This window comes from Pseudopipra pipra, chromosome 2 (assembly GCF_036250125.1).
Source record: "Pseudopipra pipra isolate bDixPip1 chromosome 2, bDixPip1.hap1, whole genome shotgun sequence".
In the NCBI taxonomy this organism is placed as follows: domain Eukaryota; kingdom Metazoa; phylum Chordata; class Aves; order Passeriformes; family Pipridae; genus Pseudopipra; species Pseudopipra pipra.
In genome coordinates, this window is record NC_087550.1 from 35,886,498 (window position 1) to 35,913,225 (window position 26,728).

General features: G+C 36.0%; 1 protein-coding gene across 7 annotated transcripts in view; it reads right to left on the reverse strand.

The window, feature by feature from the left end:
• The window catches only part of GRM5 (glutamate metabotropic receptor 5), a 236,393-nt gene that overhangs the window by 60,895 nt on the left and 148,770 nt on the right, over positions 1-26,728 (reverse strand). For all 7 annotated transcript variants that reach the window (XM_064645014.1, XM_064645015.1, XM_064645011.1 and 4 more), the window contains one exon: positions 6,575-6,810. In XM_064645014.1, the coding sequence (XP_064501084.1) occupies positions 6,575-6,810 (236 nt within the window). The remainder of the gene's footprint in view (positions 1-6,574; positions 6,811-26,728) is intronic.

Sequence of the window (26,728 nt, forward strand, 5' to 3'; positions counted from 1 at the left end):
ATAAAAAACTTCAAGCAAAACACTTCAGTGTTACTGAAATAAGGAAAAAAAAATATTACTAATTTCAATGCTTTTATTTCAAAGTGTGTGTCATTGAATCAACATACTGCTATGGAATATTATTCAAATATCTTTGAATGCAATCCACTTGCCCAATGCTTTTGACTAGTTCTGACTTTCACACTTTGCAATTGAAAGCTGATGCCAACACTGTTACACTTTGTATGTTGATTAGCACCAAAATGTTGAGAATGACTGAGAGACCAAATTCAGTGTCCTAAAATGCAGAGAAGACTTTCAAAAGTTTTTTTCTGAGTGTTTAGTTGACTTTGGTGTTTTACATCTATTTAAGCCTACCTGACCGAGGCATGCTCAGAGCTCCCACAAATTTAACTAGAGGCTGACCTTCACCTTCGGTTGCGTATAAAACAGTGGAAGTCTGGCTTCTGTTGTAAAGTTTGACAAAATCAGCAAAAAGAGTAACACCTTAAGTAAATCCTAGGAGAACAAAAAATAGACACCTATTTCTCCACACCATTTTCTCAAGCATGGATATCAAACTGAATGGCACGCAGGATTTATTCAGGAGAATTAAAATGCTTTTTAATTCACTGTTTAAAAGATGGAAATTAATTTTAACTTGTTTTGGTTTGTTTTAATTTACAATCTATAAATAATCGTGTAGGAATGTTAAGTCTCGGGAATATGACGTTTAAATATGACACATTCCTTGAAACACAGAAAATACCCTTCCGTTCTGACAGCACTTATGTTTTGTTGGCTGAGTTCTGATTAAACCAATTTTGGCATTTGAGCTTACATTTAACCAACAGATTATAAGCGTGTTGCAGTGCAAAATTAGACAGCATGTTTTATTCCTTAGTTCTATCTGGAAACCCAAAAGGGCCATTTATTAAACAAAATTTCTGTTCAGTTGAAACTGTGGGACTTTCTGTGTGACCTTTTGACCTCATTAAAAGTATCTGGCGCCGGATGAGGTTTAGCAAACAGGTAGATTTTTTTTTAATTTTTGTTTTATGTACCTTAAGCTCTAAAACTTTTCTCATATGTATCCCAAATTTCTCTAATCTCCCTTTCTGCAAATAAGCTAATTAATTCTTAACCCTCATCTGAATTGCTTAGAATATATTGGTCATTCTCCTTCTATGTCAATTTTTTCCCTCTCAGAAAAAGTACTTTTATCTCAGAGAAGCCACATGGTTAAATCATGTGATTTCTGCATCCTGCCAAGACCCCTTCAGAATGCTGCTGCAAATCTCCTTTTCTCTGTTCATCACTATGATGATTCCTTTCAAACCCTGTCAATGGCTTCTTGCTTCCAATCATATCAGACATAAGTTGCTTTCTTGACTTTCAGTGCCCTCTGTGTTCTGTCTGTGGCTATCTTTGTGATGACCCAACCTCCATAATATTCATTTGTTTTCTGCCTCTCTGTTTCAAACCACAGTATTTAATGTCAGGAACCTGCTGTAAATACCTGCACAAGTGACCTCACTCCAGATTCTTGTTTCTCTTGTTCCTTTATATGAAACTGCTATTTTTTTCTGAAGTCTGTAACCTCTGCCAGTCAAAATAAGGTACTGAACTGCTTCAGCAGCATCAGACTCTACTTATTTACTCTTTGCTGTCTTACACTTGGATCACAGATATTTGGGATGCGTGTTCTGGTATTGCTCTGTGTTTGAATATCATCACAAAAAATGCTGTTCCATCCATGCCTCCGGCTTTTACACAGCACAGGAATAATTATGTCACTTAGCAGTGGAGGCAATATAAACAATTTAACAGAGTGCTAAATGTAATAAATATGCTTCTTCTCCTGGTGACTTTGAAGACTCCACTTTTTCAACTAATGTCTATTGAGCCAGATCTTCACCGCATACTTTGCTTATGTTGGGTTTTGTTTCTGCTCTGTGTTAAGACACATTCGTAAAACACCTCCACTAGGATGAAAAAGTACTAGGCATTTGATTTCCAGTGAAATGCTTGTCTTAAAGAAAGCAAGCACATAAATATCTAGGCTTCAAAGCTCTAAAGGTAATCAATACTAAAGGGTTGGATTAGCCTTTTACACTTTGAAGATGGTCATTGAGTGGAGTTACTCATCCAGATCAGCTGGCACCCCTATTTACAAACTTTATTGAATTAGGATATTAGATAATAAAAAAAAATCTGAATGGTGCCAGAGGTGAAGACAAATTGAAGTCTTGTAAAATACCTAGTCTCTGGAGGCCACTATATGTTTCCTTTTAAACATGTATTTTACATTCTTTGTTCTGACTCTTGTTGTTCAGAGGTGGCTTGTAGCAGCTGTCCTGTGACATGGAACTGATCGCACTGAAAATCAGGTCAGATAAGTCTGTAAACTTCTCACTTTCTGTCGTGCTCCAGCTGGGAAGAAAATCAATGTACTTAACAACAGCAGTGACACCCATTTGGATTAAGCAAGTGTGTTCAAATCTGCCAATGAAAAGTGAGCTCGATGTTGAAATTTTCATCTCAATGTGAACAAGCGTATGTGAAGGGATGGAAACTTTTTAGTGTTTGATAGAAATGAATGGAGATAAAAATTATTTTGGATTTTTTTTGGATTCTCTTTGTTTACCTGATTTCATAATTTTATTTTACATATCTTACCAAATCATGTCTTCTTTTCATAATAATACCTGCCTGGAACTGTCTATGAATAGCTTATATTAAAAAGTTAAAAAAACCTCACAAGTTAGTGGAGATGGTTTCATTGGTTTATGACTGCATGTATTTTTTATCAAAGAGATAAACTTAGCCTAATATTCTACTAGGCAGGCATCATCAAAGCAAATAAAGAGATTTAAACAACTAAATCCATAGTTGGTGCGTAGGTGAAGCTAGTTATTACTCAGATTTCAGCCATATCTTCCTGTGCTTATCTTCTTGCTATTTAAATGAGTTGTTTTTACTGTTAACTATTCTTTATGTTTTCATGATAACACAACCAGATTAAAGAGAATAATTCATTTTTTTCCCACTAGCATAATTGTTATTGCTTTTTATATAGACACCTTTATTTAATAATGACCTGATCTATTAGTATCAATCAGCTTTATGTTTATCTTTTTATCATTATGCCAAGAAGTAAAGAATTGCTTGACTTTTGGTGCAAAAAATGGGTTTTGATTTCTCTCCATCATTGATCAAGAAAATTAATCTCTTTAATTGAAATTCTGAGAAACACCTTTAGCTTGATTTTTTTATGTAGATTGTTTTTTTTTTTTTTTTTTTTTTTTTTATTAAATGCAGTTTGTGGAGAAGAGCACACATTCAGTTAGATAAATTAAAGGATACAGTCTTGTTTTCTTATCAGGTGAAATCTGAAGCAGAACCAAAATATTCATCACCACACAGAAACTGTCAGGACAGTCTGTGGAATGGTAGTGGCCATCGAGTTCAAGTGTCATCTTTACAACTGTGAAGTCTGCAGTGACGGAATTTAAGACTCAAAAAACTTTGAGTGCTTAAAAAAACAAATATAAATACAAGAATCTATATAAAGACATGGTTTTCAAATTCATATGGAAGATAGGAAATGAGGTAGAAACAAAAACTACCATAACAGTCTCAAAAATCCATGTTAATTCTGAGCTTAAACTCTCAGCACTGCAATCTTTCACTCCTGCAATTCTCAGTGAATATATTCGTGTCTTTCTTGATGATAAATCTGCAAAGTTGTCTAACTTCAATGTTTTTTCACTTTTGTCATACATCCTTGCCTAGTTTTGCAGCTATTATGAGAAAAACAGGATAAGTGTCCTAGCACTTAAGACACAGAAAAAAAGTCATTAAGTAAATCTACATGTCATCTTTCATGCCAAACATTGAATTTCCTTCACATGAATTTTGACAGATGGTTTAGACAAAAATCAAACCTATAAAACCAAGTAACATAATGACTAAAAACTTCCTGTGTGAAAACCTTGAGTAAATGGGCAGTTTTAACTGATTGCTGAGCATAATGTTGTTAACCTAGGGAACTCCACAGGGAACTCCATAACTGAATTACCATTTTTTGTCCTAGAGCAACAAGAAAGAATTGAAGGTATTATTATCTGGTTTTCATTCTTTTAGCCATCATGGTCTGGCAATGAATATTACAATAAAACTGAAGAAAAAGTAATTAGAACAATCTATTTGGGAAAATGGTCCTTTTCTCTATTAATGATTTGCAAATCAGAAGATTTGTATTCTTGTACATTTCTTTGTGTTTTGTCATTCCCAGGTTTTAGGAAGTTGTTTGAACTGTGGCTCTGTGTGGGAAACCTTCCAGCCATGAGTGCTGTTAGTGCCAAGCTATTCAAGCTTTATGATAAAGTTGTCTTATATCCACAACTGGGTAACTTAATGTATTAACAACATCTCCCTGCACTCCCACAATAATTTTTTTGTGGTGGTGAATTGTATTTTAGGCACTATAAAAGACACTGAAGGTACTTACATTTCACAGTTTCTGATCTTTCATATGAAACATAAATTAGATTCTTGCAGTGTTGGTAAAAAGTAAGTAAAAAAAGAAACCCAGAAAAGTCAAATTGAAATGTTGTTGCTTACACAGCACAGTGATAAAAACCAAGTCTTTATTAGCCCACATCCAGCCATGCCCACTGCACTGACACCTCAGGAAAGAGATCTACATTATCGTGGGGAAAGCAATGAAGTTTGCTGCTTGATATGCAGTACCTGTCAATAATGCAAATAAAACCCGTGTCAGAATGTGTTGGAAGGGTAGAACAACAAAAGTAATGGAGAAAAGTCAGTTGAATGTTGAAGGTGTACACTGAGATTTTGGGATTCCTAGACTAGGTTTACATCTCAAACTTCCTCTGCGACCTTATCCAAGTTAAAAGAAAGACTTAAGAACATTAGGTGGGACTTTCATTGGGGTTTGTGTTGCGTAAATCCAAGACTTTGATCCTTAAAGACATTTTTTTTGCTCTCACTGATGTGTGGAAGATATTGACATTTTTAAGAGGGAGGACCCCTTGGAGATTAGAGCTGTGGTTGCACTAATGTCCAGCGCAGCACCGCCTTATGCCCCAACTCTGTCAGGATACCCATTGTCTTAGTGATATCTCAAGGGTCAGAAATAGTTTAAAAATTGCCCAGAGAGCTACAGAGAATAAGAAGGGGTTTGTGAAACAGGGTCTTGCCTTATCAGTGAAACTGGCCTCCTAGGCTCAAAGAAAGGACCCTGAACAAAGGACCCCTTTGAGATAGTCTGGAGTCTTCTTGCTGAGTCCCTGGCTCCTGCTGTGTCTCGTGTTATGTGTTACTCCTGCTGTGTCTCGTGCTGTGTTACGTGGCTGGCAGCCATAGGTCCCCATGCCCTTTGTAATGCAAGGGGTTGGTGCCAGTTCAGGGCCTCTTGTCTTGGTCTCCCGCCACCCAGATCTCAGTCTGCATCTTGCACACCAAGACAACTGGGTAAAAGGTAATTTCAGCAGGGGAAGTTTGAGACCACTGACCACCAAGACTGAGCATGCAGGCTAATTAGCATGAGAAGTTGGAGAATCATTCAACCAATACGAGGTAAAATACTAATTAGATAAGAGAACTAGGTAAATTCTGACCAATGAATCATGATTGCTTTGTTTTCTAAAGCATACTTGTAGTAAAAGTAAATGTAGTACTTTGTTTTCTAAAGCATACATGTAGTAAAGTTTTGAGAATGAGCATGATAGCTTTGTGGATTTACCACCTAGCACCCATCTTTGTGCAAATACGAAATAAATATCTGGGCTCTGTGTGTGAGATTGGCTTATTGCACACTGGGTGATAAATCTCGCTTTTAGGGATAACCTTAGTATTGCTTGGCACCTCACAAAATAAAGAGCAATTAACAGAAGTCATAAAAAAAAAAAAAAAACAAGAAAACCTCAGAAAAATGTGCCACATCTACATGGGGAAAAAAAAGAATTTTGCTCTGCAGTGTAGAAGTGACAAAATGTTGTGACAATTTTTGCTAAAATTAGTACAATTTAATGAAAAATATCAGCTCAAAATGGCATTTCCTGAAATGACTCATGGCTGAAAGAAAACCTAATGAAATCTTTAAAATTGCCTAGTCTTCCATCTGAAGTTCACAAATACCACATGGACTTCAGATAGTATATTCGTATATATTAGTATATATTAGTGTATTAGTATATTAGCTCGTTCATTGTTCCTGTGAGCCAAAGCAATATGATTAGCACTGTTTCAGAAAAGACACGTTCAATTTTGTATGACGCTATTTTTGAAAGTGTTTACATGCCTATGGAGATGGAGTAGCATCAAGATTTTAAAATATAAAGAGCAGTTGGGTACCGAGGCACCATTCCTTTGTTTCTTTAGAAACCTGAATGCTTTTAAATTTGTGCTTCTCATAATTTGAAAAGAGCAAGTATTGCAATTAAAGCTTACTTCCTTCCAACCCCACTCACTATTTCACCAAACAAGGCTGCATCAGTCCAACATGAGCTAGTTACACAGGACCTTCAATCAGATTGTTTTATACAGCAGAAGTAATAAATTCACTTACTTGTGCAAGTCTTGTTATATTTAGGGTTCTCTTGAGGAAACCCTTCCAACCGGCACTGGAACCTGTGCTGCCAAAATTCCTGAAACCATGGATTTCTATGGTTGGTTTCTGGCCGAAGCTGTAGGTAGTAATCATCAAACCATTTCACATCTGGAGACTGGAGCTTGATCGTTATCCCACCAACTGCTTCATTCTGGTACCCTTCTGTCACATCATACCTGTCTGCCCAGCCATCACTGCAGGGGTAAAGGAAAAAGACACATCATTAACTATTCAAAGGAATAATAAAAGAGTTTCCTCAACATTAAAATTCAGAGCCTAAGAGCACACACCCACAGCTGTGGTTCTGAGTGGACTATAGTAAAGCACTTGTAATTCTTCTAGTAGAAGAATTTAGTGCTTTTCTTACATTTGCTTGACATTGTCACCTTCTACTTAAATTGTGTATTCCACATCCTCCACTTCAGGTAATTGAAAAAACATTAAAAAACACAGATCCTGAAATCTGATGTGTATAAGTGCTTCTCTGGATCATGCTAAACCTCTCTGAGCTTTGGGGAGAAAATCTTGGATTCAGTGTTTCTCTGACACTGGGTTGATACTACTCTAACCTGAAAGGAGATGATCTGTTACTGTGCAAAGCACAGGACTGTGTTGCAGACCATGTCCATACTGCATGATGGAGTATGGCACAAAGAGCCAGAAGCAAATTTTGAATAGGCTGACCCTGCTCAAGTAGAAGCACTTGCACAGGGCTCAGAGACAGCATTTATTACATCTGAAGCTGTAAATCCTCCTTGCAGACATGAGTAATGAAGCTGGGCAGAGCATCATGCAGATCCAGGTGTTGTTTCTGTTTCTTGGTTGCTTGAGCTGGAGCATTATGGGGTTGTATGATACCGTAGTGCACACAGAATTTTAATCCCCTTCTGTTAACCTTTCAACTTGCAATACTCTGACCACTAGAAGACAGAAGTGACTGAAAACCTAATTGAAAAAAATGTCACAAAATTCTCAGGGTAATTCCCCTCTCCACAGTTTCACAATGGATTTTCTTGGAAGTAGTGACTTTTACAAAGTTTCACTCAACTCCATAAAAAAAAAAGAGCATTGCAGATTTCTGCTGTTTTATCATGAACATGATATTTAAATTTTTCAAAAGCTCCAAGTATTGCAGTTAAAGACTTGTAGAAAAATCTCAGATTGGTCTCTAAAAATTCTCTGATGTTAATGACTATAGAGACTACTCTTAAATCCTAAAAGTGGAATAACTAAAGGTTGAAAAATAAGCTTAACTTGTCTTATTTTAAACTTCATTGTTTGTTTAAAGCTAGTCCTATTTTAAGTTAGTCATACTGTAAGTGATGTAGGTGACCTTTATCTGTGTGGATCTGTTGTTCTATTTTGATCATTTGCTGCCTGTTTTAAAATTTTCTTCTGTACTGCAGAGCAGGCAGGAATCCTGCGGCAGTCACTTGGTCCCCAGCATATTCCCTGTGTTCTGCACTCAGCTGTCCTCACACAGTGCAAAAATTAAGACCTCAGAGAGTGACTCCTGCACAGACACTATTTTGTTGAAGCCTGGACTCTTGATTTTGTCTTCTTAGTACAGCTGCAATGTCAGTAAATAGCAGCTTCACCAAGGGGGAAAATAATATCCAGTGTCTGGATTGAAAATGAAGGAACTATCAAACATGCTTCAGATTTCAAATGCATTGATTTACTCCACACAGAAAAGTAAAATATACATTCATAAAAGGAGAAAGATGAGCATTGCTGTTCAGCTTGAATACAGCCCTTGGAAAATTTAACTTCAAGCTTGGGGATGAACACAAGTGTTAATGTTCCCAATCACACTCAAGAGACTCAGTCAGGCAAATGCACCCCACCTTCCACCAGGACTATTTACTGGACAGACCCACTTATGGGCTGTTTTGTGATAAAAACAAGAAAAGGTGTTTGAAATTTATGAGTGATTTAACCTTTTCTTTAAAACACTCATCTTAATCTTCGGCAAGTTTTTAAGCAGTTTTATCCACCCTTGTAAAACCTGACAAGTTCTTGAATGCAGTAAGTGATAGGTTTTCTGTAGTGTGGGATTTTTAATTTTTTTTTTTAAACTGGGTAGAATTTCAGTATCCCAGATTTAGGAGTTGTCTCATAAGAAACTTAGAAAAAAACCCCTGTTCTCTTGTAATTAATTTCTTTATCCTTTTCAAAGGAACAGTTTTGTAGATCTAATCCAGCTGGGTGCTATAAAATTTATAGTATTACTTTATGAATAGTTATCTTCTCTAAGAAGATACCATTTTATAACTTTAAATTATTAAAAAAGATGAAAATGACAACTTCATCTTACATAACCCTTCTTCTCAACTTTATTGCTGGAGAGCTTCTTAATTCAACAGAGCTGCTTCTCATTCAAATAAGTATTTCAGCTTAGCTTCTTGGGCAAAAGGTATATTATATAAAACGTACTCAATGTCTGTATTGTAGAGACAACAACGTAGAGATAATAAAGCCTCAGATGGACAACGGGGAAATGCAAATGCTAAACTACTATCTAAAGGCTGGTGAAAGTGGAGTAGGTACACAGGCTAGAATGAATATAGAAAAGCACCAATACTGTGTGTGATATTTAAATTCTGCACCCACAGTACAGTAACAGCACTTACAGGATGTTGATGACAGGATGACATAGATATATTTGGAAGAGTAGACCTGTGACATTCTCTGAAGTCATTGGGGGGTGTGAAGAGGAGGGAGAAGGTGACAGAGAGGGAAATACCTGCTTACTTTCATAGTCCTGCCTGTCACTCCTTAGACCTTATTTCTACTCCTAATGGCTTAATTTTACTGTAGTAGCTGGTGATAACCTTGTACTCCACTGGTTGTTGCATTATGAAAGGTTCGAAATGGTATTCTCTACCACTAAAATCTACTTGCTCAACTGAAGAAAGATGCTCTGGCAGCAGAAATTGGCTGTGACAAAGAAATCTGTATGAAACCCAGTTTAATCTCTACTTTTACCTACTGAAATGTCAACATGCACTACTGCAGTGCAGGACTGTGTGCTAGTGAGAGAAATGGTTCTTTATGTTAGCAGTGAGATGTACAGGATATTTAGATGAGCAAGAGGTTAAGAATAGCTTCCTCACAAGTAGTAAAGCAAGTCCAAGGGAACAGTATTCCAGTAAGAATCTTGAAAGAGTCCAAACAGATTAAACAGGACATGAATATCCTTAACAGATAACTACACAAGTTCAGGTTTTCTCCCATACATGGGCATTGTGATTTCTAATTTTATTCTGATCTAGGTGAATATGATCATTAGAAATAGAAGGTGTTGCTTCTTAGCCAATGGAAAGTGTCATAGAATCAGAGTATATGCTGAGTTGGAAGGGACCCACAAGGATCATTGAGTCCAACTCCTGGCCCTGCACAGGACCATTCTCAAGAGTCCCAACATGTGCCTGACAGTATCATCCAAATGCTTCTTGAACTCTGTCAGTCTTGGTGCTGTGACCACTTCCCTGGGGAGCCTGTTCCAGTGCCCAACTACTTCTCTGTGAAGAACCATTTTCTAATATCCAACTTAAATCTCCTCTGACACAAATTCAGGCTGTTCTCTTGGGTCCTGTCACTGGTCACCACAGAGAAGAGATCAGTGCCTGCCCCTCGTCCTCCTGCACAAGGATGTTGTAGACTGCAACAAGGTCTCCCCTCAGTCTCCTCTTCTCCTGGATGAACAGACCAAGAGACCTCAGCCGCTCCTCACACGGCTTCCCCTCAAGGCCCTTCATCATCTTCGTTACCCTTCTTTGGATGCTCTTTAATAGCTTAATATCTTTCCTGTACTGTGGTGCCCAAAACTCCACACAATATTCAAGGTGAGGCTGCACCAGTGCAGAGCAGAGTGGGACAATCCCCTTCCTCGATCAGTTGGCAATACTTTGCCTGATGCCCCCAGGACATGGTTGGCCCTCCTGGCTGCCAGGGCACTGCTAACTGATATTCAACTTGCCATCAACCAGGACTGCTTTCCAGCACCTCGTTTCCCAGTCTGTACATACACCAAAGGTTGCATCTCAGATGTAGAATCCAGCACTTTCCCTTGCTGAACTTCATATGTGTGGTTATTGCCCAGTCTCCTAATTTGTAGCGGTCTCTGCAGGGACTCCCTGCCTTGGAGGGAGTCAACAGCTCTCCTCAGTTTTTTGTCATCTACAAACTTGCTTAGTATCCCTTCCAGTCCTGTATCCAGGTCATTTAGGAACATGTTGAAGAGCACAGGGCCTAAGATGTCCTTAAAGTGACATCTTAAAGGACTTAGAGTTGCACATGAAGAAACCTTGCTGCGAAAGAAAGTAGTTGCACAGCTGCAGCGCCAAAAGTAAAGGCCCCTTGCCGAGACATTTGTCAGGTATACACAGAACTTCAGAGATCTCATTCATCAGCTTGCCAGGCTAGAGAGTTGTCAACAAGGTAAGAGGACTATGGCATGTTCAGGTCTGACTGCTCTTAGTATTACACTAGCATTAAACACAATGAGGAATTGTTTTCAGGATGATGAAATGTTTCCCCCATATCCAATATTTCCTTGTTTATATTCTTGCCCATCAGGCTAATGTCTAGTGCATTTTCCTTAGAGACTGGTGGTGTGATACAACCATACTGTATAAAATAAAATATATATAAAGATTAATGGTGCTTCTAAAAAAAAAAAATACAATTTAAATAACTTATTGTGCACCAAAGAAAATAATCACAGAAGAAAGAAAAAGGTAAAAGTTGCTTTTACTGTTGCAATACAAGTAAGAGATGAACCTGAAATAGCAGGGCCATTATCATGATGTTTTTTACATATTATCAGATTTCTTTGCAAATGTATATTGCTCCAGCTACCGTTTTTTTAAGGATATGCCAGGGTGATGGAGATTTTAGTTTAAAAATATCCTCCAGCAAACAAAGGGTAAGAGGTCTGCTCCTTGTTAAAGATCTGTTTAGTTTACTTGCAGTAAAACACAACATAGTTGTATATCATAGTACAGAGGCACCAATATTTACAAAATTTATTATTGAATAAGTATAAACACAATAAAATAATTCAATCTCTTAGATAATTACTATATATACAATTACTTTTAAACATCTGAATGGAAAAATAGGGGCAGATGAGACAAATCCAGGAGAGCTTTTAGTATCAAACTTCACAAAAGGAAAGGCTACTCGTTAGTGACAAACAGTCAACCAAAAAGAGTGAAGATGATCTAGAAAACAGGCTTGATTGAATTAGCTGAAGATTTATAGCCTAAAGAACCAAAGAGAATACCAGGGGAGAGATGTGATATCTGTCTTCAAGTACTTAAAAACTGGGAGCAAAAGGTTCATAATTTGTTTTTCGTGTTGAGGTAAGCACTCCGGGCTTAAACTGAAAAGAAAAAGACTCATTTTAGACTCGAGGAAAGTTTCCTTGCAATAAAGAATAGCTTAGAGACTTTTAAGGGTGTCAGAGAATTAGATAGGAAAGCATCTATCTGATATAAATGTCCCTGCTTTGGTGAAGGGAGAACAGGGACTTCTTGACATCCATTCTGCCCTGCATATGCATTAGCCTGTGTTGAGATTTGATATATTTCTTGGAATGATGATTCTATGAAACCCATCAGATTAGAGAAAATATGTTAAGAATTAAAATAATACCCCCCAAGGCTTCCCCAGCTTCTCCTGTTTTATCTTACTTATTTTCTTGTTATTGTATTCTTTCTCTCTCTGCAGTTGCTATGTGAAGCAACAAATAAGAGAAATTAATTTAAGATAAATCATGTGTTTGACTATACACATAGCTATGTGTGTATTCCAATTTTGCAGTTGGAATATGCAGGAAAGAAAATGAAACTTTTATCTCTCTTTTTTGGGTGAAAGGAAGGGTTTTAGGTCTAATCCCCAAATAACACTATCTTTAAGTCTAATTAAGATAATCCTTTGTGGTTTTAAAACAGAAAAGAGATTTTATATTCCCTAATTTAAACATATTGGTTGACAGTCTGAAGTAAACACAAGTTTGGCAGTTTAAGGCCACTTGTTCAGTTCTGAATATCCGTAGCATTAATTCCATATTATTGTCCCTATACGTAAGACCTGTTACTTTCGTAGTCCAAATCACCTTGGGCATGGGAACTGAAACTCTAATACCAATCAGTTAATGATAAGACATCAGATTTGAATGACAGCAAAGTGATTGCACAAGTTGACATGTCTACACACTAAATGGACACAGACTTTACTTTTAAATGTTACAAGTCTTCTATGTTGTTTAAGACATTTCTTAAATCTCAACTATGGGGTTCAGATTTTTTTATAATATTGACTTCAGTGAATATTTTCAGATTCTTGAGAAGCCTTCCAAGGAAATAGGGAAATTCTGCCATTTTTTAAGGCCAGCTGGACTAAAAAGTTTCAAAGAAGAAAATCCTATGCTGATAAAGGGGTTAAATAGATACTATAATCAATTATTTTTCCATTCAGTACCACAACATCCTTCAAGGACAGCTTCAGATTTAAGTATTTCTGAACAGTGCCACTGCTTATTATGGTTATGTTGTTCATGCAGTATCCTGACAGAGTTGGAACTTTATTTTCTGAAAGTCAAGTGTATAGAAAATGACACAAAACCCATGATTTGAAGTCTGTTAAGTATAATCTGCTTTAAAATTTAGCAAGACCATATGCTGGATAATAAAAAGAGGCAGAAGAACCAGGTACACTGTGCAAATTGGCAGTCCCTGAAATTATCGCAACTCTTTTCAGTCACTATTATGGGAAAATTTGACCATCAATTTATTTTAACTAAAAAATTAAGAAACAGTGAATTGCGAATATGAATTTTTGGCCATTGGTGATATTTTTGTTAGCTGCTCACTTCAAAAGAAGTTAAGCATTGATAAGCTATCAAGGTATTAGGTATATACTACCAATATCTATCAGGTATTATTAGGAATATACTATCAAGTTATCAAATTTTTTTTGAAAATACGAAGAGTACATTTTCTTCCTTCTATACACATGTTAAGTGTGAAACCATACTCCTTAAAAGGTGTGCAGTTGTGGTAGTTTAGTCTAGGCCTTCCTTGGTGACCAGTTTGTAACCAAGGAAGTGTCCAGATTTACCCAGTATTCCCTACGATTTTTATGTAAGCCGGAGTATAAGAAGAAAGGAAGAGAGGCCTTTGGAGGTGCAGGTTTCCCTGCTGTTGAGTCTGTCGTGTTGGGGAGTGAGGTCTGGTAAGGCCTGGCTGACCTTGGGAGACAGGAGTTGCCGGTGGTCGTTCCAGCGCAACTTTCTGTTGTCCCAAGGAGAGTAGTAAGATACTCTTTTGCCAATTCTTTTAGTTGCTAGATCTAGGGCTATTGATTTTATTTTGGTTTTGTTCCTTTTTTTCCCTCCCCCTTTCCCTTTTCCTTCCGAAATTGTATATATATTTCAATTGTATATAACTGTAATATAAGTGTAAATATATTTATATATATTGCTTTAGCTGTCTCTCTCTCGTTTCGGTTCTCTTGATTTTTTTTCTCTTCTCCCTGAGGTTTGAGGGGGAGGGGGACACTTCTTGTGATAAGGTTTGGAGACTTTGCAGGGAGCCAGCTTCAAACCATATCGGCAGTATTAAGAATTTATTTGAATTGTTTAAATAAAAAATGGCAATAAACGGTAAAGAGAGAATGTATATATTTTAAACTGGTCTTGCGCACAAATTTCTTCACGACATAAATAACAGAATGCTTTTCATACAGAGCCACCTGACATACCCAAAATAATTTCTATGCTATATATGTTGATAATATATATTTACTGAAAATTATTTGAATGTTTTTTTTCTCCACTTCATTAAAATGTGTCAGATTTATTTTTTAGAGTAAAAAGGTACATGTTGTCTCTGACACACCCAAATCCCACTAAAGTGCCACAGTTTATGGTTTTAGAGCTAGGACTCCTTTTGACATCCCTTAATAACCACTTCATTGATACAATTTGAGTTTCCTTGCCTAGGATGGTGGATTTGTCTCCTCTAGGCTGCTGCCAGTCCTGTGTGGCAGAAGGGAGCAGAGGGAAGTCTAATGCTAAACCAACTGCAACTGTAGTCTGGTGGACATCCAAAACATCAACTGGAAGAGATGTTCCTGCAGCAGCTCCTCCCCATTTTATATATTTTCTCTATAGATAACATGATGCTGTGTCTTTTTACATCGGTGGGATAGAGCATAGAAGCTAGAGGGACGTCTACTCATTTGGTCCATTAACTAACTCACTATACTGAAAGAAACTTTCCAGTTATTGGCTCTGGACAAACAATGTGAAATGTCGTGAGTCAGTTACAGTTAGCTGAGGAATGTAGCTTTTGGATTCCTGTGAAAACTGCCTGGAACATCTAACACACATTTCTAAAACCCCTGTTTCTAAGATTAGACAAAATAGTTAGAGACACATGTATACAACAAAAATAGACTCCCTTTTGTAAACAGTTCCACTTATTTTCTACATTGAAAATGTGTCAATGTCTTGGAATCAATTGAACAAATTTCTTTTTCTCTGAAGTCCGTCCCCCTTCAAGCTATAGCTAAAGCTATTACAGTTAATGACTGCATTCATTAGGCTGTAGAATGGTCTTTTTTTTTGTTATGCAAAAATGTGTTTGCAGGCCACATAATGATGATGAAAACTGCTGTTCTGCCCATATCTAATTACTCTCCTGCCAAAAATCTGACCGATAGGATTTGAGAATATATTTCTCCACCTGTGTAGGAGTTTACTATCTGAGTGACATTCTTTAATTTTCATTTAATTGTATTTCTTTGCTCTTTCAAGGTTTCTTTTTCCTGTATCTTAAAAACTCCAAAAATGTTAAAGAGTCCTCATGCTCTTCTCAAGGCTCTACTAGTCTTGAAAAGGTAAATTTGTTTGGTTAATACTGAGAAGAGGGTGGAATTGCTTTTGGTGAGCAGCTGTAAATTGTTGCATGTAGATGAGTTCATTTTATGATAACTGTATATGCAATGAATTCTTATTTTGCTGCCTACCTTTTTTTTAGATTGCAATTCCTCATATTTTTTTCACTTTTCATGCATATTATAAGGATAAACGAATTTAAGGGTAATTCAAAGGAAAGAAATGACCTGATTATTTTTAGGCAGTATGACACACTGTTTTTACAAGATGATATCTAGAAGTAGCTATGTAGTGAATTTGGCAGATACCTTACACAGGGGATTACTGGTATTAATTACTTGCAGAGTATCCAAACTTCCCCCAGCTGAGAAAGGTTGTGATGGCAACTTGAGAGTTCGGTAGTCTATAGCAACACCTAATTTGCATGAAAACAGAGAGAGGTTTACAGCTGTCTGCATCTGTAGTTCAGAGCTGAAAAGTAATTCAGCCTAACTGTAGTCCAGTCTACAACAAAATACAGTTCCCAATGTGTGATTCCTCTTTCTTCATGCAAGCTATCATAGTTGATCAGCCTAACTGAAGTTATATCCATACTTACAAATTTTATGGTGTGCCCTAAATTGAAATTTGCCTGAATGTTACCCCTGAAAACACCAAAGATATTCAGCTTATGCTGTATGTTCTCTTGATTCCTGAAAAATTCTTTAGTGAGGAGAAAGAAAATATTTGACATATTACCAAGAACAAAGGCATTTTGGATGCCTAGACAACTTTATAAAGTCTTAGAGTTGTTTTTTTGAAGATAAAATGTAAATTTGTGCTACAATTTGTCCCTTAATTCTTTTAAGTGCTTTACTTTTTTACTGTGCTTGCTCTAGATCATTTATTTGTAAGGACTTTGAGGTTTGTCTAGGTTAAATAAACTCTGTTTTATCCAACTTTCCTTTGAAGAGCTGTTTTCTAAATTTGCAGTCATTTTGGGTGTGATTCTTCCCACAAGTACCCAGCTGGTCCTTGTCTCTGCAGATTCAGTGCTATCTCAGAATGCTCTGATAATGTTGACAGTGTCAAGGATGTGACTTGGGAGCTGCTGTCAGCACACACAAAAATGAGAGCTCTGTGGGCTAAAGATGGGAGGGCAGTGATGGAATGTCCTGTTGTGATCCATATAGGCATAGGGATGTCCTGTCCAGAGCTGGGGACTCAAGTTTGTCTGCATTCCCACACATTGTCTACGTTACCACACTGAAGTCAGCAGGCAGTTCCCATACTGTCCCCAGTCTCCTCCCTACAGCTACCAGAAGAAACTGATAATCCTTTAATAAGGGGTGAGGAGGGAGGAGAAAGAAAGCTTTTCATGACAACATATCACTAAAAGAGGAGTAGGAAGCATTTTTCTTCAGGTGTCTCATTAAGTAAGGATGGCCAAAAGAGAGACAGAAACTAAAGGAAGGCATGTGTGCTATAGGAAAACCTAAAATATATTTGGAAATTGGCCATCAGACATGAGGACTGCTTCCATCATTGCTTTGTTACAGGATAAAAAGATTACTTCATATCCTCAAACTATATATTCCAAATATGGCAGCGGCTTTTCTTTTCAACAATATTAATGATGTTGAGTCATATTTATAATTCACTCTAAGCTCCTCGAACTGCAAACTTCTCATAATGACAGCCTAAAAGCCACCAGTTACATAATATCAGCAAAAGCAGAAAAACAGGAAAGGAAAAAATGATTCGTGTCCAAAACATTTCAATTGCCTATATATTTTTATTGTGAAAATAGTGATTTTTATCTTCCCCAAAATGCCTGACTCCAGTATAGCTTCTCAGGCACTAAAAAGTGGTGTCCAATGCCATGTAATCTTATGTAATCTAACTAAGCCTATACAAGAAAATACCAAAAAAAGTCATGAACAGAAATCATGTCTTGGCAGAAATGATAAGCAAATACCCACTGTCTGGAAATGCTGTCAAAAAGCTATTTCATGTATATCTTATGTGCCTGAAATGGAAACCTCTCTGGGATGACCCTGAATGCAAGAAGATCTTCTGTGCTACAGCGGTACAGATATACAAACCAATGCTGTATTTCTACTCATGATTGCTTGCATTAATTCAGAGGATTTTTCATTGTATCAAGACCACCAGGAGAAAAATAGCTTATTCTGAATCAGAATCATTAAGTCATTATCTTAGGATAATAATTTACTGAGGCTGCCAGTGATGGAATGGTTCTCCATTAGACATCTAGGCACCACTTTTATGGATATGCAACAATAATCTTTAAGATAAATACAAACATAATTATATGAATGAAAAGATAGCTGTGATAGCCTTACTAGTTTAAAAATATTTCAGAAATGGGCAAAAAAACTGGCTTAAGTAAAATCATTCACTTATTTGACAGAAAATGTAACACACAAACACCTGTACTCACATATATGTATGTATCTATATTTTTATATATGCATATATCTTTATTTCCTATGGCTATATGTTTACAGCATTTTTAGTCTGAAAAAACTAGCACGCAGTAAAGAATCTCTCATGTCTGTATACCCTCTATTATGTGCTTGTAACATGTTTGTGAAGTTATTAAACTTGTTATATCACTATGAAATAGTGACATAACATTTGAGATGTTGCATCTTATTGTTTCTGTAGAATAACACCTTTAGTAATAAATAATAAACTAATGTATAAACACGAAACAGTATAAGTAAATCACTATAAATGAGCATATCTAGGTATTCTTAGGTATAAACAATAAACAAAGTGAGTTAAAAAGTCAGACAGCAAAAAATTAAATTTAAAGAAGCATAAGTACATGTCATACTTCAGTAGTAACTCTTAATAGCAATGCATATGTTAACACTAAACCTTATTTGGAGGGAATTTGTTAATGACTAATCAGAAACTTTGGGCTGAATCTTTGAATTTGAACATGGAATAAAAATGTAAGGATAATATGTTAACAATGTTATTTGTATTTTAGCACCTCTTTTAAAACCATGCATACCTAGAAAGGTTCCCTTTGTCTAATAGCACAGAGGTAAGCAGACTATTACTTTTTCAAAAGTCTTAAATCTCCAGACTTCAATGTATGCTGTAGTAAATCTAGAGTGACTAATATAAAATTTGTAGCTGTACAATGGATAACATATTCTGGTGCGTGAAGATTTTAAAATGACAGACGTTATGTAGTATTTTTTTCACAGAAAGAATAAGTCATTTCAAGCCCATAAATGCAGTAATTAGCACATGGTTAGTTAATCAAAAATACAAAGTAATTAATATTCACGGTCCCCAGGGAATCAGTAATTTCAGTAATTTTTTTACTATCTTATTCAGCAAATGGAGCCAAATATGACAAAAGAAACCAAGCCAGACCTAGAATAATAATACAAACAGGATATATACATTGAAATTCTCCCCCTGTTGAAATCAGCTGAAGTTTTACCATAGACATTAGTCAGGACTGCTTTGTGCTCAGATCAAGATATATCCCTCTAACTAATTCAATACCTGCCTTCAGACAATATAAAGTGGAATGGATAGCTCATCCCTTGCACTCACTTTGGTATTATCCGTGGATATACACAAAATTGAATTATAGAACAGCTTTATAAGCCCTTCATCTTTTAAAGCTCAATTCAGAATAGTTCGGATGTCGTAAGCTATAAACATAACGTTCTTTTGGTCAACTGTTTGAGGAGGTCAACACTCACTTTTATGACTGTCAGAGAAAGGGCATCACTAGAAAGTCATCATTGTCATGAGAGGAAGAAATTGTTCCAAAGGCCTTGCAATCTAGCTGTTTCTCGCTCTACAGCATTCAAAGACAGCTTCTTCTTGAAAACAGTGTGTCACATTAAACGTGCTTACATGACAGAGCTAATACGCAATATGTACATCACAAGATTTGAGAAGCCTGGACTAAAGGATTCTTTACTGCAATGACAAATCACAAGTCTCTTGCAAGAATCAGAGCAGATCTACACAAGAATGTATTCACATCTTGGTGGAAAAAAGTAATCTGAAAACAGAGTAATTTCCTTTGCCCTGTTCCTTTGAGCAACCTGGTCTCTGAACAATTTGATCTAGTGGAAGGTACCCCTTCTCATGTCAGGATAGTTGGGACTTTAAGGTCCTTTCCAATCATTCTATGGTTCTATGATTTTTTTTGCTTGTGCAGCTTCTATTCCTCATTTCCCCAGACTCAGAACCATGATTTTCAAAAAAGAATGCATGTCTATGCACTCAACTCATTTTGTATCATCTACTTGAGTTGCCCAGGGCTTGGAGTTAGACATTTTAAGTAAGTGATCATAACTCCTACAGTGAGACATTACCTTGATTTCTTTGTCACCATCCACATAAACATGATAGAACTTGCTTTACTATGCCCAAACCAAAGCTCATCAAACCCAGTAATCTCTCCCTAATGGTGTTCAGTAAAAAAAATTTGTATGCAGTTGAGTCCCAAAGCAGAATTTGAATGACTTTAGCAACTCACATGTTCTACCGTATTAATGGGTGAGGATTTATTTATTCAGCAACATAAAGCAATAGAAGTCTGATTTGAAGTGGTCTTTAGACATAAGGGATAATTTCAATTTGGGTGAAGTTAAGACTGTAAGGAGTATAGGAAACCTTAAAAATTCACAGTCAGTGGCTTCTTAGCATCTCCAGGTGTTTTGGTATGTCATGAAAAAGTCACTTCTTTCAGCATAAATATTGCTAAGGTTTTTTCAAGCTGCGATGACCCATTTGGAGGAGGAACTTTTAAAAATAATGTGAGAGAATTTGCAAATATGAAGACCATTAGATCAGGACCATTAAATTTTGCCTAGTTTCTCTGCATAAGTGGGCCTGATTTTCACTGAGCAGCACTTTTATGGCTCCTTTATTTGTACTGAGCTGACAGAGAATTGTCTCAACAAATGTAGAATGAATCTGTACCCTAAGTGTGTAATTGCCTTCTGCATTATAAATTTGCTTAAAAATTCAAGTAACCAATGTGTAAAGTTGAAAACAAATGCCATTCAGAATATGCTTGACAGAAAAATCATAAAAATGTGATGATATGATCACACTTTAAGTAAAAATGTGTCATTTAACATGCTATCTGTATCTAACTGTAAGTCTGCAAAGAAGAAAGGATTAGGATATACTTTTAACCTGTTCTGGTGAAATTACTAAAAGCAATGCCTATACTCACACAAAGCCCTTAAGTCATTGTAATTAGGCTTTAGGTTTCAGAACTGTGGCTATCGTTACCATCAGTGAATCCTGCAAGTGAAATTTTTCAGCACCTCCATATAATGTCTCTGCAAACACAGTCTATCACTAAAACTACACATTAATTGGCAAATATTAAGATCTTTCTTTTATAGTTTTGGCTTTAAATCTGTTAGAAAAAGCTTTGAAAATAAATGACTGTTCATGGCCCATAGAAAAAACAATAACATGTAGGAGTTGTCTAAAAAGCTTAAATATCTATTCTGTAGTACAATGACACAATAGGTCATTCGACGAGCTCTTTCAAAAATTGTATTGTAAAATGCATTCCAGAAGTAACTTAGATCACATGGATGACATAAATTTAGGAAATAGTGATGCAAAGTCAGTACCTGATTCTTTCTGTAAAAAAAATTGTAACTTCGTGAAGTACCTGCTCATCTATCTTTCAATTATATTTCACAGAGGTTGTTTGATAACTGACTTTTGAGAAGTACTAATTAATATTTCAAAGTGATATGTGAGACATAGGGCAAGGCAGTATGATTCCGTCTGGAATTTTTTGTTGCTTTCCTTGATGTATCCAGGGCTTTCATGTCCTAAACCACTGATAACTTATGCTAATAGAGATAGCCTATCATGATTTATCAGTTCCTACCTAGCAAGACCTTTCTTTGTGACAGCTGGGTAAGTGAAAAGTCTCCAAATAAAATGGCAAAATATATTGCTCACATATGATAATATATTTTCTATCTATTCCTCTGTAAATGGAACAATAATTGTTGGGATAGATCCCTTGTTTAAAATGTTATTTACACATTTCCATTTAATATGCTTTCATTCGGGTTTTTACTAAAGTCAAGGACAAGTCTCCTGATGATTTCAACTGTTTGTCACTAACTTCGTGGGCAACACAAACATTGATTATAGCTGGGAGTAGCTTAATGAATTTACTTGTAACACTGTATTTGAGCCAAATCCTAATACAAATATTCCACTTACTGGAAAATCAGTTTCATATTTTATGGATGGAGAGTATATTTTTCAGAAATTTGGTTGATCTCATGAAAAGAGAGCAACATCATCTTAATAACATAGCTTCTTTTTATATATGTTAAACTTTTAGTGCCATAATTTTGTTCCCTACTTTTAGTTCAGGAGCTAGAATATTGTAGATATTTCATAAAATTTTAGGGGAACATTTCTGTAATATTACAAATACTGAAAAAATAGATCTGACTGTCAAACAACAAAAAAGTAATCTTTCAAAACAAGACACAATATAATGTGCTGAATCCATATCCATGTTTGCAAGCAACAGTTTACAACTAAGAAAATGTAAATATAAATGGAAATATTAGAATCAAAATGAGATCTATGCCAAAGCAGATCACTAAGCCGTGTTGAACATTTGAATGTACTTTCTTGAATCAAAAAATGTCAATAGATAATCTTCTGTTTCCCTTGCATAAAAGAGATATTGATTGAGTGCACAGACTTACTCTCCTAACTAGGAGAAGCATGAGTAAAGTTAAAGTGAGAAGTGACTACAAGAAGGTTTAATATTAGGAAGGTTATAGTGCCTAAGTGAGTTTGGAGTATCAAACCAAATAAGTGCAAGGGGAGCTCTTAATATGACAGCAAGTCTCAATAGCAGCTTTTCTCAGCAGAATTATGTAATTTTAAAAATGTGATAATAGATTGGTAGAAACCCTGTTTTAAATAGAATTGTGCTAAGGAAAAAAAAAAAAGAACTTTTTAAAAGAGTTTATTTTTCTTGTTCTGTTTAAGACCCTTTCTGCCATGAACTAATGTTAAAATGCTTGAAGACTGCTGAAGTACCTAACAATAATAAATCAATGGACATACCTGACCTTCTCAAAGAAAGCTCACAAGAACTTTTCAAAAATGCACCACAGTGCATCACAGACCAATACACGCTGTTTCAGAGACTTCAAAAGGAGAAGAGGAAAGGAAGTAATATGAAGAAACATTTAAAAGTTTAATATAAAGAACCTTCATGCCAATTTTAATTCATTTTCATTTCAAAGTGTTTTGGAATATTTTTCTGGTCCATTTAATCCCAATCAATTTGCAACAAAGCTGTTGCAGTTCTTCTTACCAGATAACCCTTTCAGCAAAACTGACTGACAGTACCAAACCTAGATATTTAAAATACTTTTATTGATATTTTGAATGCAACTTTGTGATAATTAAGTAAAAACTGATTATTTCTGCAGAGTATTTTATTATTTTTAAATCTATATTATTTAAAATAACTTTTACTGTAAGGTCACAGTACTTATATTGACTTCTTTTTTTATTCTGCTTTAAAGACTGTCCTGTCTCTTTTTAACAAACCAGAATATATTCACTTATTTTCATTTGTCAGTCTCAGGCAGAAGTCTGAGCACCTAAACAAAGGGTGCCAAAGTTTCATTGGATGATGATTCTTAGTCCCTATTTTATTCATCATCGTGATATGAATATTTGTTTATACTATTTAATAAAATTAAGCAAATATCCATCATCATATCTATTTTGGCATTGCTTTTCCTGTAAGTAACATACCGATATAGGTTTTTAATAAAATCATGCCTGAATCAATTTATTAGTTGAAAGTGTGAATGGACATGACTAAACAGTTTGGTAGTTAGACTATTAAGCTGGGAAATAGAATCATTTAGGTTGGAAAAAACCTCTAAGGTCATTGAGTCCAATCATTAACGTAGCACTGCCAAGTCTACCACTAAATCATGTCCCTAAGGGTCACAGGAACATTTAGATGATTTCTACACAGTAGAACAGAAGTACTAAGGAGATGGAAAGATAAGCAGCTCAGAATAACTTCTAAGGAACTTACTGACAGCTCAGTTCAATTTCTATCCTGACTGCACAGAGAGATGAACCTGAACACACTTCCCAGGAAGGTGAGCATGATGGAGGGATGTGCAACCACAGTCTCACGATTGCTGGTTTGTTACAGGTGAAATGACTGTGACATTCTACAATAAATTGTTGTTTAGCATATTTCTCCAGAAATATAAGTCTCTCACTATTAAGCTATTAAACCATGTTTGCTTTCCCCCTTGGCAATATCTTATGAATTTTACCAATGGCTTACATGAATCAAATACTGCTGACCCATAGCAGCCTCAAGGATATGAATTTTGAACAAACATTGTGAAAGTCAGCTGTCGGAGAGAGGAAAGGAGGAATTTGTTCTGAATATACTCTACAATGAAACACCATTGGAGCTAACATGTTTATGCAATTTGTGGGTTGCTAGTTACCCAAAGCTTACCACCATGTCTGCTGACACTTGCCCCGCCAAGAATACATATTCATAGGAAAAACATCTTCTCAGAGACATAAATCTAACAATTACTGTATTTTTTGTGTTGCAGTGGTTTTGGTTTGCTTGTGGCTGCAATAGAATCAGGAAAGGCAAGAGGTAAATACTATTTGAATAAATAAATAAAGCTCAGCTTGAAAATATACTGTGCTTGAAAAGATAGCAGCACATAGTAGGGGCAGAACTGCAGTTCATGTGTTGCAGATGGCTGGTATATGGACTGCAGGGTACTCAGTCATGCGGGGTGACTGTTTGTTGGAAACACAGCTACTTCATACTCTGAGACAGAACTGTCAGAAATGGCCTAAAGTGAACTACAATTTGGTCAATCTAGTTGTGACACATCAGGAAAAAGTAGGTCTAATGGCAAATATGGAGAGCAAAAGCAAAGCATGTGTCTCTGCCCACAGCAGGGGGTTGAAACTAGATGATCTTGAAGGTCCCTTCCAACCCAAACCGTTCAATGACTCCATGATTCTATGACTGTTGATGTGAGAAAACGGCAATAACTTTGGGTGGGAACATACTAGCAAAGCACAATTTTCCTTACATGAGTAGGTCACATACTGCATTATTGCTCTTATTTTTTTTCCCTTAACCTTGAGCAAGAAGTGATATTGTGATAAGTACTATGGCATGAGAAAATATAAAATAAAGGTGCAATTCATACTGCGATAAACAGAAGGCAAGTCATTGCTGATGTAGAATCTTTCAGGAAAGAATTGAGTGATATTCTGAAGCCAGTTTTATTTTGCTTCCTTTACAGTGTTTACACAGATTGAGAGTGTAAGTTTCTATAATCTGGGAGGAAATACCCAAATGCAAGATGCTATCAATAATAAAGTGCCATCACAACAGAGGTCTGAAGAGGCATTGTGCAGATGGCTCCACCTAATGTTCAGGCCAGTGATATCATTAAGAAGAAATCACTCTCTTCCTACAGGTTATACAATTATTTGGTGGTTCCTCTCACTGCCCCCCACCCCCCTTTCTGACAATAAATTGGAGTATCCATAAGGCTGTAGTAGTTTAGGGTTTTACAATTGATTGTCTAACCACACAGCATTTGTGTAATGAGGCATGTGAACTATTAGTCTGATGAAACAAAAATAAAGCAACCTGTGCTGGTTATTTCATAGTTCTCAAAAGTTTTGAAACTTGTAAATATTCCTAAGCTTGATGCTAAAACGGGATTATTTTACCATTGTACTTTGTGACATTTGAGGTTTTTATTTTGAACTCATGTTCTTAAATTCTCTGCTATGCTGTGGACCATCCAATCTTACACAGATTTGGAAGAATGAGATTTGAATTAGTTTTAGTGGGATAATATGTTTGATATCTTTAATTGGAAAGGCAATTATTGATAGTGATGATCAGAGTACACTTGGGATTTGGGAGCTTAATACTGAATGCTTTGTGGGTTAAGAACCTAAGACTCATGCTTGTCTGTATTTGTCACACATCTATATATATTTATCTATATTCTTATAATTGTTTGAACCACTTGAATAGCTCATAAAGAAGGAAATGAGAAGAGATTTGGAGACATGAAAAGACAAAACTGCCTTAATCAATACCTTCATGAAAAAAAAAGAGAAATCAGAAGCACTTTTCTTGTAAGAACTTGTTTCAAAACAGACTCAGCAGTAGGGGTCTGACACAGCTAAAGATTTCTTTCATTTTGATCTTTTATAGCCCAGACTGCCTTCTAAAGGTATGTCAAAAGGATTGTAAAGGAAATTTAAGTACTTTGTGAGTACAACTCAGAAAGACATCTAAAAGAAAAGCACTACCTTATCCAAGGTGCCTATATTAGTCACAGAAATTTTAAATGAGAAGAATTTTTTAAATAGCTGGGTGTTACTCTGAAATCAAGGTGCCTAGGTGAGAATTAGAGAATAAGAATTAAAAAACCCTCATGAGTTAAATAAACATAGTTTCTCAAAATAAACATATAACTATAATTAATAGAAAAATACACTTCCTAATCCTCTGAAATTAATAAGAAAAAAAAAGAATACCAAATTTCAACAGTCAGTGCAATTAAAAGTACCAAAGGTTTTATTGCTTTTAAGTTATAAAACTAACCAGAATTTTAATAGTAAAAAAAGGAGGAGGTGGAGGGAAAGACATGAAAACACATGAATAGATGTTATTCTCCTAATCTAAAGCAGTGGTTCCCAAACCATGAAGCATGAACCCAGTACATGGACACAACTGAAACAAATAAATTCTCCTGATGTACACCCTCTCAGTAGGATCTGTTCTGGCTGGGATGAAATCTGGTTTATAAAAACTGGGCGTTATTGATTCAGAACATTGCATGTACAACATCCCCATGTTACTCAGAAAGCTGTACTTTGTTTGGCTATAGCATTTATATTCTCTGGTTAAAATAACTAAAGGTTAAGTTAACCAAGAAACTTCTGACAACAAAATAAAACATAAGACTTTGATCACAGTTGGTGTGGTAGGGCAAAGACAGAGGACATGGGGAATGTGGGATGTTTTATTTTGTTTCTCTTTTGTTCATGGTTTTCTTGGTGTTTTCCAAAAGATTGCTGTCAACCATCTTGGGAGACTTTCATGGAACTGTGTT